The following is a 17,816-nucleotide window of genomic DNA, read 5'->3' as shown; positions in this document are numbered from 1 at the left end:
ACCATTACCAATATAAATTACCTTCAGCAATAAAAAAAACTGGCTAACTAACGAAATAATCTTCAACTCTAACTGATCTCTAACTGTCTCACTTGCTGGTCGCTTTTGAAATGGCAGAGATTTAACTATCATCTGCCCAGTATCATTTATCACAAAAGGATGTAATCGCGCTTTTGTGATTTATTTATACAATTGATCAATTTGGGAGAAATCTGGAGAGGCTTGAGCATAGAAATAAAATTATTGCTAACGCTTCGCGTGGTGTTGGTTTTTGTCCGGGCTAGATCGCAGTCGGACTAAAAATATTACAAAAATGTAACGCCTTCTATGCCTGCCCAAATTATGAAGCGTTTGAAGCTGCAGCTTCGAAACACTCTTAAGTTTCGTCACGCGAGCGGTTACAAAGCTCTTGAGTATTCCTTCTAGCTGTATAGGTTTTCTTTTAACCTGCGCTTAATGGGGAAGCGTCATTATCGGTATAATGAAAAAAATAATTTCCCAAACTAATTTGCATGCAAACTTGAAACGGCTTGTGCTAAATCAGTTTTGATCCAAATGAGCTCAGATTTTCAGAGGACACTCAGAACATGATGAAGAATCAGATGAGCGCTGTGGAGCAAAATCGATTTTTTGAACCACCGTAGTTCACAGCATACGTCAAAACATCAGATTTTTAGAGCAACAAAATACTTAAAACAATTTAACATTAGTCTCTGAATTGCCAGCTTATATATTCTTTTTTCACAGCTTCAAGGTTCCGGCAATCAAGTATGATATTCCAAATAGAGTTCCTATTTTATAGTTAACTAGTCGACCCGGCAGACGTTGTCCTGCATAATAGACGTAAATGTACGTTATGAACTGCCTATGCGAAGTTTACATACGATTCTTAATTTTAGTTTTTCACGATTTACTCAACCTTACTCGTGATTTTTGGATAAGAAGATATCATATAAACCCGTCGGAAACAATAAAGAAAATATTTGTCAAAGGAATGAATAAAATCCATCCAGCCGTTTCCTTGTTATGCGGATACGAGCACAGACCATTTCATTTTTATTATATAGAGATAAATGACTTTTTACTGATTCATTATGACCAGGAAGTTAAGATTTTTTGTTGATCTTGGAGCGGATGGAATATCGTACTCGTAATATGTACATAGCCTAATAAATACACCTTGGAAAAAAATGTAGAGGGGGAACACGTTAAAAGTGTGACAAAAAATAAACATGTGGATTCTGGATGGCTCCATAGGAATGTTGAATTGAAATTATCGCATGAGAAAAGCACAACTAACTACTAAGGGGTTACACTTTGTTTCGTTTCGGAAATTCCGTGGTGTTTAAAAAGTGAAAGTTAAGATGGAGTCAAAAGTATTTAGCAATAATGCGAACTACTCTGCATTACATACAAGGTTTGACACATTTTCAAATTTCTTATTTTCAAGTGAAATTTTAAAAGATTGAATTCAGCAAACTTTTAACCGGAAATCAAACAGCTGAGGTTTAAGTGATTTATTTGATCGGGATTTAGTTTTTGTTTATACTAAAGTAATATTAAAATCCAACTGACAATAAAATGTCTAAATGAATAAAAACTTAAGTTAGTTGGTTACGGCCAATGGTACGGCATGAGTCGAGTATCCGATGACGAAACACGTCGACTGGTACGTTGAAGTCAAACAGGTCGAAAAACTCCTTGAAGTGCCGGTTGATTGACCGAGTTGGCTCGTGTAGCGCATATAATTGCAAGTATGTGGTTTTAGATACAAAAAAGAACGTTGACGAAGAGGTCTTTCAGGTGCATAAAGATTGAGTTGCGAAAGTAATTTTGGACAATCGATATTTCCGGTGAGCAGCTTCCCAGCAAACGTGGCTTGAGCGGCTATTCGTCTTACCTCCAGTGGTTCGATGTCAATCAAACGACAACGTTCCTCGTACGGTGGCAAGTTCGTCGGGTCGCGCCATCTAAGAAAGCGGAGAGCGTATCTCACAAACTTTCGTTGAACGACTTCAATTCTTGCGATCCATGTGACTTGGAAAGGACACCAAACAACAGCAGAAGATTCAAGTATTGATCGCACGAGGGAGCAGTGAAGTGCCCTAAAGCAAAGCGGATCACGGAACTCGTCGGTGATTTTGAAGATGAAGCCCAATTGACGATCCGCTCGGGCGACAATATCATCGTAGTGAAGTCTGAATGTCAGTCCACTATCCAGGATAACGCCAAGATGTGCTTCACTCGAGCGAGCGACGCGTCAAAGATGATTGGCGCGTATTTTCGATGGTATGAAATGATGTTGCATTTTTCGATACTTAAGCCCATCAGATTTCTCGAGCACCAGTCTTTAAAAGTACACAGCATGTTCTGTAGGTCGGTGCAATCTGCCATACTTTTTATAATGTAATACATTTTCGAATCGTCTGCGTAGAAGAAACGGTAGTCTGGTGATAATAGCAGAAAAACATCATTTATAAAGATCGAGAACAACAGAGAGCCCAGGTTACTGCCTTGAGGTACTCCCGAATTGTTTGCAAAGGCTTCAGATTCCGATGTGTCAATCTTAACCCGTACCAGACCGTCCACCTGGTATGACCTGAAACAATCCACTGCCGTTGATGAGACGCCGAGTATCGTCAATTTAGCAAGCAAAATTTCGTGGTCTACAGTATCGCATGCGGCTTTCAGTTACTGATAGAATTCATCGAAACTATTTTCAATACCCGTACATAGGCCATAAACAGAATAACAAAACATGATATGGATTTAATAGATAAAAGAGATAAAAAAGACAACAATATAAAAAATTTGCACCGAAATATCATTTAAGTATCAAGATGCTATGGATAAAAACAAACTAATGGCACATGATATTGATCACTTCCTATAAATTTGATCTCCTCATGATATTTTAGTGCAAAATAGTGCAGTCTATCAGGAACGCTTTTTATACCGAAATTGTATTTTTCTTCAGATACAGGCAACTTTCCCAACTTCGGAAGTAGTGCTGGGTTCACCTAAAGATGCGCTAAACAAAGCATCAATTAGTTTTACAGATAAAACTTCGGAAGAAAGTTCGGTTCGGAAGTCCCGACTTCCGAATTCTTCCGGTGCTACGCCGACAATATCTAATCAACATTTGAAATTATTGAGCTATTTTCGTCTACTCGGGTATCTCAGCTGTAAAGAGGCTGCACTCATAATCCAGGCTCGTTACTCAGCTGTTGGATTTTCGGCATTCGCAAAAGTGTGAACTTTTCAATTGTCTAATATATTGCTTAATCTTCCTTGATAATAAGATGAATAGAGAGGTGTTAAAAATAAAGATTTGAACCAGCAGTGGAGAAATCATGTGAGATATTAAATAAAATTTCAGTTGATCGACCAATAATTATTGTTGAGTTGCTTTATTATGCAAGCCAGTGTAGACGACTTCGATCGGCATTAAAATTGCTCGCCGTTCAGTGTTTACGTACCAGGGGAGGAAGCAAAACCGTCGAAATCAAGACCGGTCTCGAATGTATTCATATGCGAGCATGCTGCACAGACGATGACGACAACGCTGCTACGGCAAAGTAATGTCTGCGATGATATTGTGCTGCGGCGGATCATGTTCCGCATTTTATGCTGAAGAAACAGGCAGGCGGCGGCACTCGTAATAATTGGTGTTCTGTGGCAAACGTGACTGGTACTCTCCCGGCATGTGATAACGATGGCTGTATTTACCGAATGAAGGTTAAGGTCACTGATGTTCGTTTATTTCTTGGAGATGGTACAACGCTGGTGGTGTCTGGGCTGGATGATGCGTTTAAATATAGTAGAAGTGAGTTTTTTTTCCATGTCGCGAAGTGAAAGTCATCAGACATCAGAATACAGATAATATCTAACGGATGTTTTCCTATAACCTCGCTCACGTTTGAAAATGTTCTATAGCGGAAATATATGAGTTTTTAAATAGCTAGACTAATTACAGATGCATCGCAACGCAATGACTGAGCATTGCAAACGGGGGGTAAATGTTATACAGTGGGCGCTCTTCAATTGGGTTTTCTTCAGTTGGGGTTTTGCTAATGAATCGGACGCAGTGGCTGCTTTCCTAGCCACAGCTAAAAAATTCCGATTAATGTGCCACCTAAACAAACTCAATGCACCTATGTTATAGATGAATGACCCAAATCATGATTTGAAGTCAAAATTACGTTGTTTCGTTTTTGGCGGGAAAGATTAGTTGTGGCAAGTAATCGTCGTAATTGTTTAACCTAGGATAAATCGGTAATTTGGCAAATAAATCTCAATAACTCAAAAAGTACGGCGAATGGTAATCGCTAGTTGGGATGAGGTCATGCGTCAATTAGCGAACGATCACTGTTCTGAAATTGATAGAGTGTGAAGTTAGTTAGCTTTGTAGGCTTGTGTGTAGTGTAAGTTAGCAGAATCGTGCTTTTAAACATTTGTAGTTGGTAATATTTTATCATTTTTCAATAGATTTATTAGACATCGCAACATCAGCTGAAGGCAGTAGTTACCTTTATTTTATGACTTGGCAGATTTTCATTGAACTATAAATTTGTTTTGCTGTGCGCCTTCCAGCCGGATTGAAATGACCGCGATGACAATTGGCCGGGTATCTGCTGAACCACACTATTAAACATTTTGGGTTAAAAACCTCGCAGTTAAAAGCTGCGAGGCGGCAATATCCCAGTGGGGGGTGTAATACCAATGACGAAAAAGAAGATTTTCTCGATTTTCCTTTGAGGCAATAATAGCTCACGAACGATTTGGACCGATTTGCAAGATTTCCTTACTAATAGATTCGTCTTGGGATCAGCTGTGTATGTTTATTTTATGTTTGGGGTGTAGAAGCACTGCGTCCATTGAGTTGAACTGAAAGGATAGAACATTTGGCTTGGTAAGTTGAACAAATATAAAAAAATCTAAGTTTTCATGAGTTCCAAAGCAAACCTTCAAGTTTGAACTGAAATCGAGCTCCAGTGCCACGCTGCAATCAGCTGAACAATTGACAGATAGGATAATAAAACTCCCGAGCGAGATCGGGCAGGTTCGTCTAGTTTCAATATAATTTTTGGTTATCCTACCGGTTCAAGAAATGATGCAAACAGCAAACCATAAAAAAGTAGACCTATATAAATTCTGTCATCTAGCTCCAAATTACAGTTTTTTTTCTATGTTTCTATATATATTTTATTCAAATAAACTTCCAATGAGTTCAGCACTGCCCAAACGTTTAAGGATTTGGCTGAAATTTTGCCCAGAGCATCAGGGAATCAAATAGAATGATGTAGGGAGCGGGACCATTTGGGCAGCACCCCCTATTCCCGTCCCCAACGTTAATAACTCGACCGCGTTCCTACCAAATGGCTTGATATTGTGTACATCACTAGATATCGACAGAAACTAACTATGTACAGAGAAACAAGTAATTCGGTTGTAAAGCGCTCGAGTAATCAACGTTGTGGACGGGAATAGGAGGTGCTGCCCAAATGGTTCTCTACCCTATTGTGATTTTGAAAACAGTAAAGTGCGTCGTAAATGGCTGCTGTAGAATGGATTGTGGTTCTGAAAACTACAAAATGAGTCTAAAATGGTCACTGCAAAAAGGATTGTGGCTTTAAAGCTGCAAAGTGAATCTAAAACAGCCACCGGAAAATGGATTCTGGTTTGGAAAAACGCAAATGAGTTTGAAATGGCCACTGCAAATAGATTGTGGGTAGCAAATTCTTTTTGTAATCAAATTCCTTTAATGTTGATTTATTTTTGTATTTTTTTATTTCCCTGAAATTTTGCATAAACATTCTTTATCATAAAACATAATTTGCATCATTAGTTTCCCATTTTGACTCTTGGCTAACTTGTATTTATAAATATTTCGGCTATTTTTGAAGAACCGACTTATTTTAAACAAAATATAACTTTTTTTCATCATTTTTTTATTATGACCTATAATAGTACAAAATAATACATTTATTTGATTTATTCGCAAGAATGAACATGTGGAAAAAATTGGACTATGAAATTTATTACAGGTTTAACATTTTAAAGCCGTCATTGCGAAAAATAGCGTGTGCAACGCTTTGCAAAACTTGATTTTTTCAGCACTCGTAGTACAACGTACAGCTCGTGCTGAAAAAATCATCTTTTTGCAACTAGTTGCACAAGCTACTATTTTGAACATTCCGATTTTTATTTCAGTTTTATTTTCAATTTGGCAGCATGGACTATGTCCAAGGGCTTGACGATCCCTTCCCAGGCCATCTGCGAGTTGTGGGGCTTACCTAGGATGTGGTGGAGTTTGACAGTGGGCCCTGTTAAATTCCCATAAAAAGCTGCATGTATCCGTAAGTAGGCCCCACCAAAGCGACCGTGTGCACAAGCCCAAGTCCTGATGTCAGGTGGGACACAAAACAGACCTGACACGACGGCCCTCCGACGAGACAGGAGGTCTGCGAATAAAGAATCACGATTGGAAGCTTGGAACATGGAACTGCAAGTCGCTAGGTTTCGCAGGTTGCGACAGGATGATCTACGATGAATTACATCCCCGCAACTTCGACGTCGTAGCGCTGCAGGAGATTTGCTGGACAGGACAGAAAGTGTGGAAAAGCGGGCATCGAGCGGCTACCTTCTACCAAAGCTGTGGCACCACCAACGAGCTGGGAACCGCACAGATAGAAAAATCCACTGAAATTTACACTAAAAATCATGCACATAAATGGAACGTCAATACTAGCGTAATTACACACTTGATATGGCCTGAATGTATACAATATTCGACGTGAATCGCATATATTGCATGCAAGTTGTAAGCAATCTTGTTAGAAAAAAGACCATTTCAGCGAAAAATAGCGTAAATGTCCGTATGAAAAATTTACACGATGTTTACTTTTCATTATTTTTTTCTGTGCGGCTTTATAGTGCTGGGTAAGATGCTCCAAAGTGTGATTGGGTGGCTGCCAATCAACGCAAGGATTAGCAAGCTGAGGATAAAAGGCCGATTCTTCAACTATAGCATCATCAACGTGCACTGCCCACACGAAGGAAGACCGGACGACGAGAAAGAAGCGTTCTTCGCACAGCTGGAGCAGACATACGATGGATGCCCACTGCTGGACGACAAAATCGGCATCGGCGACATGAACGTACAGGAAGGAAGGGAGGAAATGTATAGACCGGTCATCGGACCGGATAGTCTGCACACCGTATCGAATGATAACGGCCAACGATGGATACACTTTACAGCCTCCCGCGGAATGGTAATCCGAAGCACCTTCTTTCCCCACAAAAATATCCACACAGTTAAAAATTCTGAAAATTACACGCTATGGAAATATTTGAACGCATATTTTTGTGTTCAATAACCTCTAATTTTACAACCAACTTGTTCTTGTATGCAATATTGAATACAAGCTCCATAGTAACGACAACCTGTAATTTTAAAAAGTGATGGAAAACTGAGTCTAATCGAACGGAGCCTTTTTGTTACGTCATATATGCTGTAACATTTTTATACTGTGCACAAGGCCACATGGAGATCACCTAACCAAGAAACGAGAAACCAAATCGACCACGTTCTAATCGATGGTAAATTCTTCTCCGATATCACAAACGTCCGCACTTACCGCAGTGCGAATATTGAATCCGACCACTACCTCGTTGCAGTATGCATGCGCTCAAAACTCTCGACGGTGTACAACACGCGTCGAAGTCGGACGCCGCGGCTTAATATTGGGGTGCTACAAGACGGTAGACTAGCCCAAGGATACGCGCAGCAGCTGGAAGTGGCACTCCCAATGGAAGTGCAGTTAGGCGCAGCGTCTCTTAAAGATGGCTGGAGAGATATTCGATCCGCCATTGGTAGCACCGCCACCGCTGCACCTGGCACAGTGCCGCCGGATCAGAGAAACGACTGGTATGACGGCGAATGTGAGCAGTTAGTGGAAGAGAAGAATGCAGCATGGGCGAGATTGTTCTATGAGAAGTTGAACCGTTTACGTAAGGGCCACGTTCCACAGCCTGATATGTGTAAGGACATAAACGGGAACCTTCTCACGAACGAGCGTGAGTTGATCCAAAGGTGGCGGCAGCACTACGAAGAACACCTGAATGGCGATGTGGCCTACGAAGATGGCGGTATGGTGATGAATCTGGAAGAACACGCGCAGGACATAATTTTACCGGCTCCGGATCTCCAGGAAATCCAGGAGGAGATTGGCCGGCTGAAGAACAACAGAGCCCCTGGGATTGACCAACTACCAGGAGAGCTATTTAAACACGGTGGTGAGGCACTGGCTAGAGCGCTGCACTGGGTCATTACCAAGATTTGGGAGGAGGAAGTTTTGCCGCAGGAGTGAATGGAAGGTGTCGTGTGTCCCATTTACAAAAAGGGCGATAAGCTGGATTGTAGCAACTACCGCACAATCACATAGCTGAACACCGCCTACAAGCTACTCTCCCAAATTTTATGCCTCCGACAAGCACCAATTGCAAAGGAGTTCGTGTGGCAGTACCAAGCGGGTTTCATGGGCGAACGCTCCACCACGGACGGTCCAGGTGTTCGCCATTCGCCAAGTACTGCAGAAAGGCCGCGAATACAACGTGCCCACACATCAATTGTTCATCGACTTCAAAGCCGCATATGATACAATCGATCGGGACCAGCTATGGCAGCTAATGCACGAACACGGATTTCCGGATAAACTGACACGGTTGAGCACCACACTAGCGGATGCAGCATACCTCATGCTGCCAGCCGTACATCAAAACAACACCCAAAATTCATTAAATACTTACCCCTTTTCATGCATACCTTGCTCCACATCTGAAGCACCATAAAACATACCTGAAACAACAACAAAACATATTATGAAACAACAATTAAACACAATGATTGTGATACACTTGCCAGTCGATCATTCCAGATTATGCGCATTTGTCCATTTGTTTATTTACATTCATTGTTATTAACACTTCTAGAACATTCAGCCAGGAATTGAATAGAATTCTAGAAGGTTCTTGAATGTATAATAGGGTAGAGCCGACTATAAATAGGAAACGCAGAAACACATGAATTTAAAAACGTGAATTGGAAAGTAGGGTAAGACGGTATAATGCGCCCCACCTGGCCAAAACGCCCCCTTTGATTTCTAGAAAAGTATAACTAATTAAGGGTCAAAATCAGTTGGCACCTATAAGTATTTGTAAACCAACCATACTATGTGAATGTGGAAGTATTTTTGTATTACGAAATGAAAATAATAGCAAAATACAAAAAGTTACAGTTTTGATGTAACTTTTCATGTTTGTTTGCTCAACATTCTGGAGCGACTCTGGCATACTGTTCGCAAAACTTGCACTGGAACACTCAGTTGGGCAACAAAATAACTTTTCTCAGTGGTTAATAAGATATAAAATTGATTCCATCTTCAAAAATGTAACGATTTTCGAAAACATGTTTCACTGGCCAAAACGCCCCAGTGTAGGCAGGACGATATACCCTTACCAACTGTACACAAGCGCAGCGAGCCTGCAGCAGTTGCTTCCAAATTGTATGGAAAATATTGAAATGTAATTCACACCTACTTAAATGGACTTTTGTTGGTTTTTTAATGTCAAGCGCATAAGGATGTGTAGCCTTTTTATTATGGGATTGATGAAATACTAATGAAGGGCTATGAAACGTCTTTGGTTGAGGTGGAGCGTGTTGCCCAGGCACCATTTAAAATTCATTTTTTCACGACTTTTCAAAAAAGCTTTATTACGTGTATTCTGTAATATTTTTATATGACTACTCACGGGCAATGCATTTGCGACTTCCTGGACTACCAAATAACATAAAGTTTGCATAAATTGCGTTGAAAAGTAAAAAGTTCACTTGTCATAAGACGAGTTAATACAATCCCATTGAATTCCACCACTTAATTGTATCTTGACAGATACGTATTTCGACCTCAAATGTAAGGCCGTCTTCAGTGTCTCGTACTTGACTCGACTTTACTTGTACGAGACACTGAAGACGGCCTTACATTTGAGGTCGAAATACGTATCTGTCAAGATACAATTAAGTGGTGGAATTCAATGGGATTGTACTAACTCGTCTTATGACAAGTGAAGACATTCCACTAAAAAGCTCAAAATAATTTTCTTATATTAAGAAGTTGCCTTAGGGGGGGGCATATTATACCGTCTTACCCTATCTCTCCCGCCTTAAAATTCTTACTCCGGCACTTCTTCATCATTCGAACACTACCATAGAAGTTTTACATTTTTTTCTTAATTTCTACGGGAAATTGCTCGGAATATCCACGATGAGTTTTTTGGAAATTCCACTATTTTTTATCAGAATTTCTACGTGATTTTTCAATGTTTCGCTAAAACTGGTTCCAACGGAATTTCAAATGGATTTTTGATTCAGAATTTTAAGGATTTTTTTGCATTTCTACGGAATGTTCTTTTCAGTCCACAAGTCATTCATCGGAAATTACACTATTTTTTTGTCAAGGACGAAGGATCGTTTGGCCGAAAGTCATTTGGCCCCCGTTAAGCCGAAATTCATCTAGCCGAACTACATTTGGCCGAAACGTTTTATTTTTGTAGGAAATGGTTTAGCGGAACGACAGAAATGGTAATTTGGCTAGAAAAGTCATATGTTTGTCCAAAATAATCGTTTGACCGATATGGTAGTTTGGCAGGAAGGGCTATTTGGCCGAAAATGGCATTTGCTGAACGGGTAATACGGCCAATCGTCTAGACGAAAATTATTCGGTGGAAATCCTTTTTTTTAAATGCCACTTGGTCGAATAACATATTAAGGCGAGAGTTACATATCTGCCATATGGGCGAAACGGTTATAAGGTCTGATAATTTGGCCAAAAAAGCTGTTTTCCCCATCATTTGTCTGAAAATGGCGTTTGGCCGAAAATGTCGTTAGGTCGAACGGGTCATAAGGATGAATGTGTCATTTTCCATATTCGGCTAAAAGGCCCTTTCTGCCGAATGAGTATTTCGACCAAACGGCCTTTTTGGGCCAGATAAATTAAATATTTCGGCCAACACGTTCGGCCGTATAACCATTTTTGTGAAATAAAGTTTGCGTCCAAATGGCCCTTTCTGCCAAACGACCATTTCGACCGGACGAGTTTAGGTCTAATGCTTTGTTCGGCCGAACAGCTTTGGGCTTTGTGGCCTTCGAAAACACGGCCCTTCCCCGCCAAAAAAATTGATAACAAAGTAAAATTGTTTGGATTTCAACGGGAAATCCTTGAGAATTCCATTTTGTTTTGGGAATATGAATCGGGAAATTATACGACAATTTTATTGGTTCTTCTGAATTTCCATGGTAAATTCATTCGGACATTTTTTCATATAAATATTCCGGAGGAACATTTGGTGGCATTAGTTACAATACCAATTGCATACTCAGAATGTACTTACAAATGTTTCTAAAAGATCTCGGTGCTTTGATATGAAGTTCATGAATTTGCCATTTTTATGAATGATTGATTTTGGTTCCCTTGGTAAGGCGAAAAAGGCTCTATCAGTAGAGTAGAGTGGGGCAAGAGTGCGCGTGGGGTAAGAGTACGTTTTCGATTTTTTGAAGTAATAAAAAAAGATAAACTAGCAACACTGCATCAGTTTGACAGGTATTCTGGCCAACTATTATCATGTGTAATTGTAAACGATTTGAATAAACAACAAGGGAGATATGGAGTTACATAACTTTTTGGTCATTTTGCTAAAAATAATTTGATTTCCGCAACTAGTATTTCATTACCCTATATACGTTCAATCAGGTGAACATTATACCATTTCAATAACCTATTGTATAGAGTACTTTATGGTACAGAACACCAATCCGGTTAGTTTTCCAAGAAGTCAAAACCATTACTTGAATAATTTTTGGGACTGTGGGGTAAAAGTACGCAGGAACCGGTGGGGCAAGAGTACGCATATGAATCTTCAAGTTATGATGTCAAACCCGTATCTCCGGCCGAAATAAGACTTCTTCCAAAGCGTAAAGATCCACAACTAAGAAAAAAGGGACAGAATTCGAATTTATCACAAGTTTTTAGGTTAAGTTGAAGTAATTCGGTGTTAGAAAGGAATTAGCGAACAAAGCACTGAAGCGAAATAATGAAATTGTATTAGGACTTGTTGTACACCTAAACATAGTACGAAAACCCAATTTCATATAAATGATAATTTCATTTAATCAAAAGAAACATTCATAAATTACGCAACGTTTAGCTGGGAGGGGTTGCGAGATATGTGACGATCCATATAATTTTTAGAGGATTCATACAAATAGTGTAAGATAGGTGGGGGGGGGATGGGTGATGAAATAGCCAAATTTTACGTTACGTGATTGGTGGACTTTCTTTAAGAAAAATGCTTTTGTATACGCCACGCGAAACCTGATAAATATTTTTACCTCTATAGTTTTCTGTATATATAAAAAAAACAATGGTTGTTCTAATAAAAGTGCACATTTTTAGGACCCCCTCCCCCTTTAAGAGTTACGTAATCTTTAAACATTACGTAATATATGCTCATTAAACATCAATTAAATGTTATTAACTCTTATTTGTGTTAATATATACTTAAAGCACATGATTGGATAAATGCGTACTCTTACCCCACCCGATGCGCACTTTTACCCCACCGGTGGGGTAAGAGTGCGTTTTTCACTTGTCTTGCAATAAGGGTTCTACTGAAACGAATCTCAATAATTTCAATATTTTTTCCACTGGGTTACATAAAGGAAGAGTATATGAATCATCGACACTGATTTGATATGCAGAAGCTTGCTTCATAAGGGCCACATGATCGATTGAAAACTAAGTGCGTACTCTTGCCCCACTCTACTCTACTAGGATGATTATTCCGGCTTTTTATTATAAGTCTAATTGGTTACGTTACGGCTGCGTTTACCTTGATTTTGCGTTATGTTAGGCTAATATTTTTATTACAACTAACGGCTATTGCAACTCGTCTGGGTCACCCCGAATGAATCAGGAATATCTACGTCTTTACTACTTTTTTTCAAGAACTAACAAATAGTAATGGCCATGACGTTTAGTAGAACTAAAAAACGAACAAATGAAATGGATGATGATTTATCGAGCCACATATTTCTTCTTTTTTTACTTCACAGTGAACAAGAATAACGACGAAATGAGCTATGCAGACGTAAGTACAATTAACATAAAGCCATAAAGAATTTCCAGTAAACACTCATCTCCTCCCGGAATAAAGGTGGTACAACAGCTTCACACGACCTTCGCCAGCGGAAAGACACGTAATGTCGAATTCAGGTAAGCCTGGTTGTGAATTTAGTTTAATCACTGTCGGTGTGGCTTTATAATATAAAATGCAAAGCGGTGTAAAAATGGTTAATCATGCACTATGTGCGCGGTTTTAATTAACCCTGACTCTGGTCACCTCGCAGAGTCACCGAATGCAGTAAAATGTAATTTCAAGCATTGAAGTGACTATTTCTACGTGCTCATTCCACAGGGAGCAGCAACTTAAAAACTTGCTGCGCATGTACGAGGAGAACTCCGCAGAAATGGTGAACGTGCTGGCGGCCGACTTGCGGAAGCACAAACAGGAGGCACACGTTCTGGAGATCGACTTTCTGATCAATGACATTCGAAACACTATCTTCAACTTTCGAGAATGGGTCAAACCGGAAAAACCGGAGAAAACCATGGTCAACATCATGGACGGTGTGTACATCTACAAAGATCCGTACGGGGTGGTTCTGGTGATTGGAGCCTGGAACTATCCGCTGCAGTTGACCTTGGTCCCGGTTGCGGCTGCCATTGCCGCAGGCAATTGCGTACTCATAAAGCCGAGCGAAGTAGCGGCGGCGACATCCAAGTTCATAGCCGAGACTATACCGAAATATCTTGACTCGGTTGGTGATTGTTGTTTTACATTTTCTTGATTGGTTGCGTGCATTTGAGAAAAGGAGTTGGTATAATAATTCAAAATTATATTTGAGCAGGGTATTTTAGAGAGTCGAGATCACAAAATTTTATGTTTATTTTTGTCACGTGAGTGCAGATGGAAAAATCTTTAGCTGAGAATCAGCTAATAGAGTTTTTTTTTGTCAAGAGTAAGCTGCATCCATTGGCAATATCAAAATATGTTTTTCATGTAACTTGGCCAATTTTGGAGATCAAGATCCAGGCTGTTAGTAAAGGGTGTACGGAATCAAATTGCATCACTTGCAATGATCGATATCATTTCGCCTCTTGGGTTGATTGTAATAAAATTTTGTGTGCGATGGCTTCAGCATTTGCCATTTATACTACATGAGTTTCATTGCGAAATTTACAGTGGTTTCAAAATTACAGTCGAAGGAACAGGACGTGCGCGATATAATCTTGTGCACTCACCTCAACACACCTTAAGAAAAGATGCTAGTAATCCAATTTTGTGCCAATGGCCTCTGCGGCCGATCCAAAGATACTGGGCTTGAATAAAATTAGAGCTTTGAAGGCATTCACAATTTTGCATAATGGAACATTAAATGCTATATTGCACAAATCCATAACCCATATTGGGTCTCTAAAGGAACTTTCTAATTTTTATCAAAGGAAGTTATTTGATACTCTATTCCACAAGAGTATAAACTACCCTAATTTGTGAAACATGTTTTTATAACATGACTAGTCGGGTCGGCAGACGTTGTCCTGCATAGTAGGCGAAAATGCGCATTCTGAACTGCCCATGCAAAGTTCGCATAGAAATCACAATTACTCGTAATTTTCGCATAAGGAAATATCATATAAACCCGTCGGAAACTATAACGAATGTTTCTGCTGAAGAAATGAAAAAAATCCATCCAGCCGTTTTCGAGTTATGCGGATACGAACACAGACCATTTCATTTTTATATATAAGAAGATAAGAAGATTGAATTGATCACTTGACGACTAGAAAACATTTCAAACCTCAAAAAGCAGAATCAGGAAACTTGTTTCAACATCTGTATGGACAAATACTTGCTCTGCAATCGCCCCATAATTATGTCCAGAACTTGCTCGTCAGTAGAGCAATTTCCTCACTCGCGACGACGCAACCGCTCAACCCGATTATGGCGATTTCTGAGTAGTATCGCATAAAGTGCTCAACCAGTTTCGCAGACTAACTAACCTACCTAAACTCGTCCGCCGATTGCATAATAACTTCATGCCCGCAATTACGTTTACATCGTTGCAAACAATCTCTTTCGCCGGTTCTCAGCTCAATGCACGCAAACCAACCGTTGCACCGTGATAAACACGTTGTAATGCATTGGATTATTTGCCGATATGTCTTCGATATAGGAATGCTATCGCGTGGTTGAAGGAGGTGCAAAAGAAACGTCAGAAATCTTGAGACAGAAGTTTGACTACGTATTCTACACCGGGTCCGGTCGAGTCGGACGAATTGTGCATCAGGCATGCAACGAGAACCTGACACCGTGCACGCTGGAGCTGGGCGGCAAGAGCCCTTGCTACATCGACAGCAGCGCGGACATTCCCATCGCAACGAAAAGAATCTTGTGGGGCAAATTCATCAATGCCGGCCAAACTTGCATCGCGCCGGACTACTTGCTCTGCTCGAAACAGGTCCAGAAACAGTTCGTGGAGGAGGCGAAAAAAATACTGAAGGAATGGTATGGCACCAATCCGAAGGACAGTCCCGATCTGTGTCGCATCATTAATCAGCAACATTTTCAGTAAGTAATATTTATGTGATCGAATCGCTGAATTTCACATAGAATTTTCTCCTTTCTGATTAATTTATTTTAATCATTTAATTTATTCGATTCTCGCTCCTCACAGACGTTTAAGTGCCATGATCAAGGGAGCAAGTGTCGCGATCGGTGGAGAAACGGACTCTCAGGAAAAATATATTGCCCCCACAATCCTCGTCGACGTCAACTCGAATGACCCCGTAATGCAGGACGAAATTTTTGGCCCCATCCTGCCCATCATCAACGTCGACAATGCGTACGACGCTATCCGTTTCATAAATTCAAGGTAAATATTTGATAATCCATTTGTCATGCTTGTTTTGTCCCACTGCACTCAGATTCATCCAAATAGTCTAAAGTCCAATTCGGAAGCAATCTATGTGCCCCTTCCAATAGCTAGTGCAATCGCCATTATTGATTATTATTCTGTTTTCGCTGAATCACTTTCAACTCCACCAACATCCCTACCGCATCATTGTGCCTTGTCTCGCCATCAACAACAAACAATTGGTCTCGATATGCTCAAAATTTGTCAGATCACCCGCGCTTGTTATGTACATCTTCACGCAAGACAAAAAACTGCAAGATCTCTTCATTCATGGTACGAGGTCCGGCAGCATGTGCCTCAATGATACCATCATGCAGTACGCTGGTAAGAATCTCAAGTGCCTAGGCCCATTCCGGTTCGATTTGGTGATCGGGCGCGTTTTCGGTGGTGGCTTCTTTATGATGTTCTCTGTAGGAAAATTATTAGCAATTGAACGATGTTTACGGGTGGTGGTGGAATCAACCCTTGCTATTCTAGATTAATTATATTTTGATGATTTGTTATCTTTCTAACATGCTCATATTTCTGTCAAGGTGTTCTTCATCATATAGTCCAATTTTAACTCATTTTCCATTCTCAGCGCAAAGTCGGAGTGTAATGTTATATATGACTTAATAAGTAGGCGCTTGTAGTATGGTGGGTTTCTTACAATTTTGCTTCATAATATATTGAAGGAAGTGTAATATAGACAGTGTAAAAGCGCTATTAACGTTAACATACTTTTGATTCATTTAGTATAAGCTCCTCAACTGCTAAGTTGGACATACGAGCCTAATAGAATTCACACAATGTAATTTTAGTCATATTTATAGAAAAACACCGTTCACCAGTTTTCTTTTATAAGTTTCACCTAGAAAAAATTAAAAAGTGAATCGGATGTTCACACATTCAGAAATTTAGTTTCTAAAATGCAAAAGAGTTAAACTCGGACTATATCTTTGTCGTCTGCTCCTTCATTCTAGCTATGGGCCAAATGTTTATCCCATATTATTATTATATTCGTTTCATGTAGAGTAACGACAGGTATTCTCGCCGGCATTCCTTTTCAACACGAAAAGAAAATCAACAATTGCAACATTTATGCTATCAAAACTTCTCCGTAATACTAGATAAATATGAATACTGGTTAAGCAAGCAAGCTGAAAAAAAATCGAACAAATCGGCGTTTTATTTATTTTTTTATTTCGCGATTAAATTATTAATTTGTATTATACGCTTGCCGTCCAGAAGCGACATGCGAACTGTCGAAAATACCTATCGTTTTACTTATGCTATATTGGTCATTGGTGTCATTTTATTAATCTTTAAATAATTTGCTTTATTCCTCAAAAATATGGTAGAGCGAAACCTTTAGCATTGTACATCTTCAGTAAGAATAAAAAGGATCAAAGGGCACTGGTGAATAACACTACTAGCGGTGGAGTATGCATTAATGACACCATGATGCACTGTGCAGGTTAGATCTTTTTTGGTGTGGTGATCTACAAAGTCATAAACAATGTAAATGTAACTGGATATATACCACTTTTCAATTGACCTTTCGAACATACGTTTTTAACTGAGTTTAGTATTCTTTGAATATCTACTTACAGCATCAAAAAATTTTATTCTATTATTATATGTACTCATTTCGTTATTTGGTTCGAAAAAGCTGATTTGATAACAATATGATTGTACGGCCCGGTTGGATTTCAAATCATTACCTATAAAGAAAACTAATTGT

At 39.6% G+C, this 17,816-nt stretch overlaps 1 protein-coding gene across 10 annotated transcripts in view; it reads left to right on the top strand.

Moving 5' to 3' along the window:
• LOC134211509 (aldehyde dehydrogenase, dimeric NADP-preferring-like) overlaps positions 1-17,816 on the top strand; it is a 137,570-nt gene that overhangs the window by 81,886 nt on the left and 37,868 nt on the right. For 7 of the 10 annotated variants that reach the window (XM_062688412.1, XM_062688408.1, XM_062688413.1 and 4 more), the window contains 6 exons: positions 13,172-13,206; positions 13,273-13,331; positions 13,534-13,936; positions 15,353-15,747; positions 15,854-16,051; positions 16,302-16,417. In XM_062688412.1, the coding sequence (XP_062544396.1) occupies positions 13,172-13,206; positions 13,273-13,331; positions 13,534-13,936; positions 15,353-15,747; positions 15,854-16,051; positions 16,302-16,417 (1,206 nt within the window). Of the gene's footprint in view, positions 1-13,171; positions 13,207-13,272; positions 13,332-13,533; positions 13,937-15,352; positions 15,748-15,853; positions 16,052-16,301; positions 16,418-17,433; positions 17,550-17,816 lie in introns of all 10 variants that reach the window. The other 3 variants (XM_062688410.1, XM_062688411.1, XM_062688409.1) reach the window with 2 other exon arrangements.

Source organism: Armigeres subalbatus, chromosome 2, assembly GCF_024139115.2.
Source record: "Armigeres subalbatus isolate Guangzhou_Male chromosome 2, GZ_Asu_2, whole genome shotgun sequence".
Lineage (NCBI taxonomy): Eukaryota > Metazoa > Arthropoda > Insecta > Diptera > Culicidae > Armigeres > Armigeres subalbatus.
This window is presented reverse-complemented; position numbering and strand designations above follow the sequence as displayed.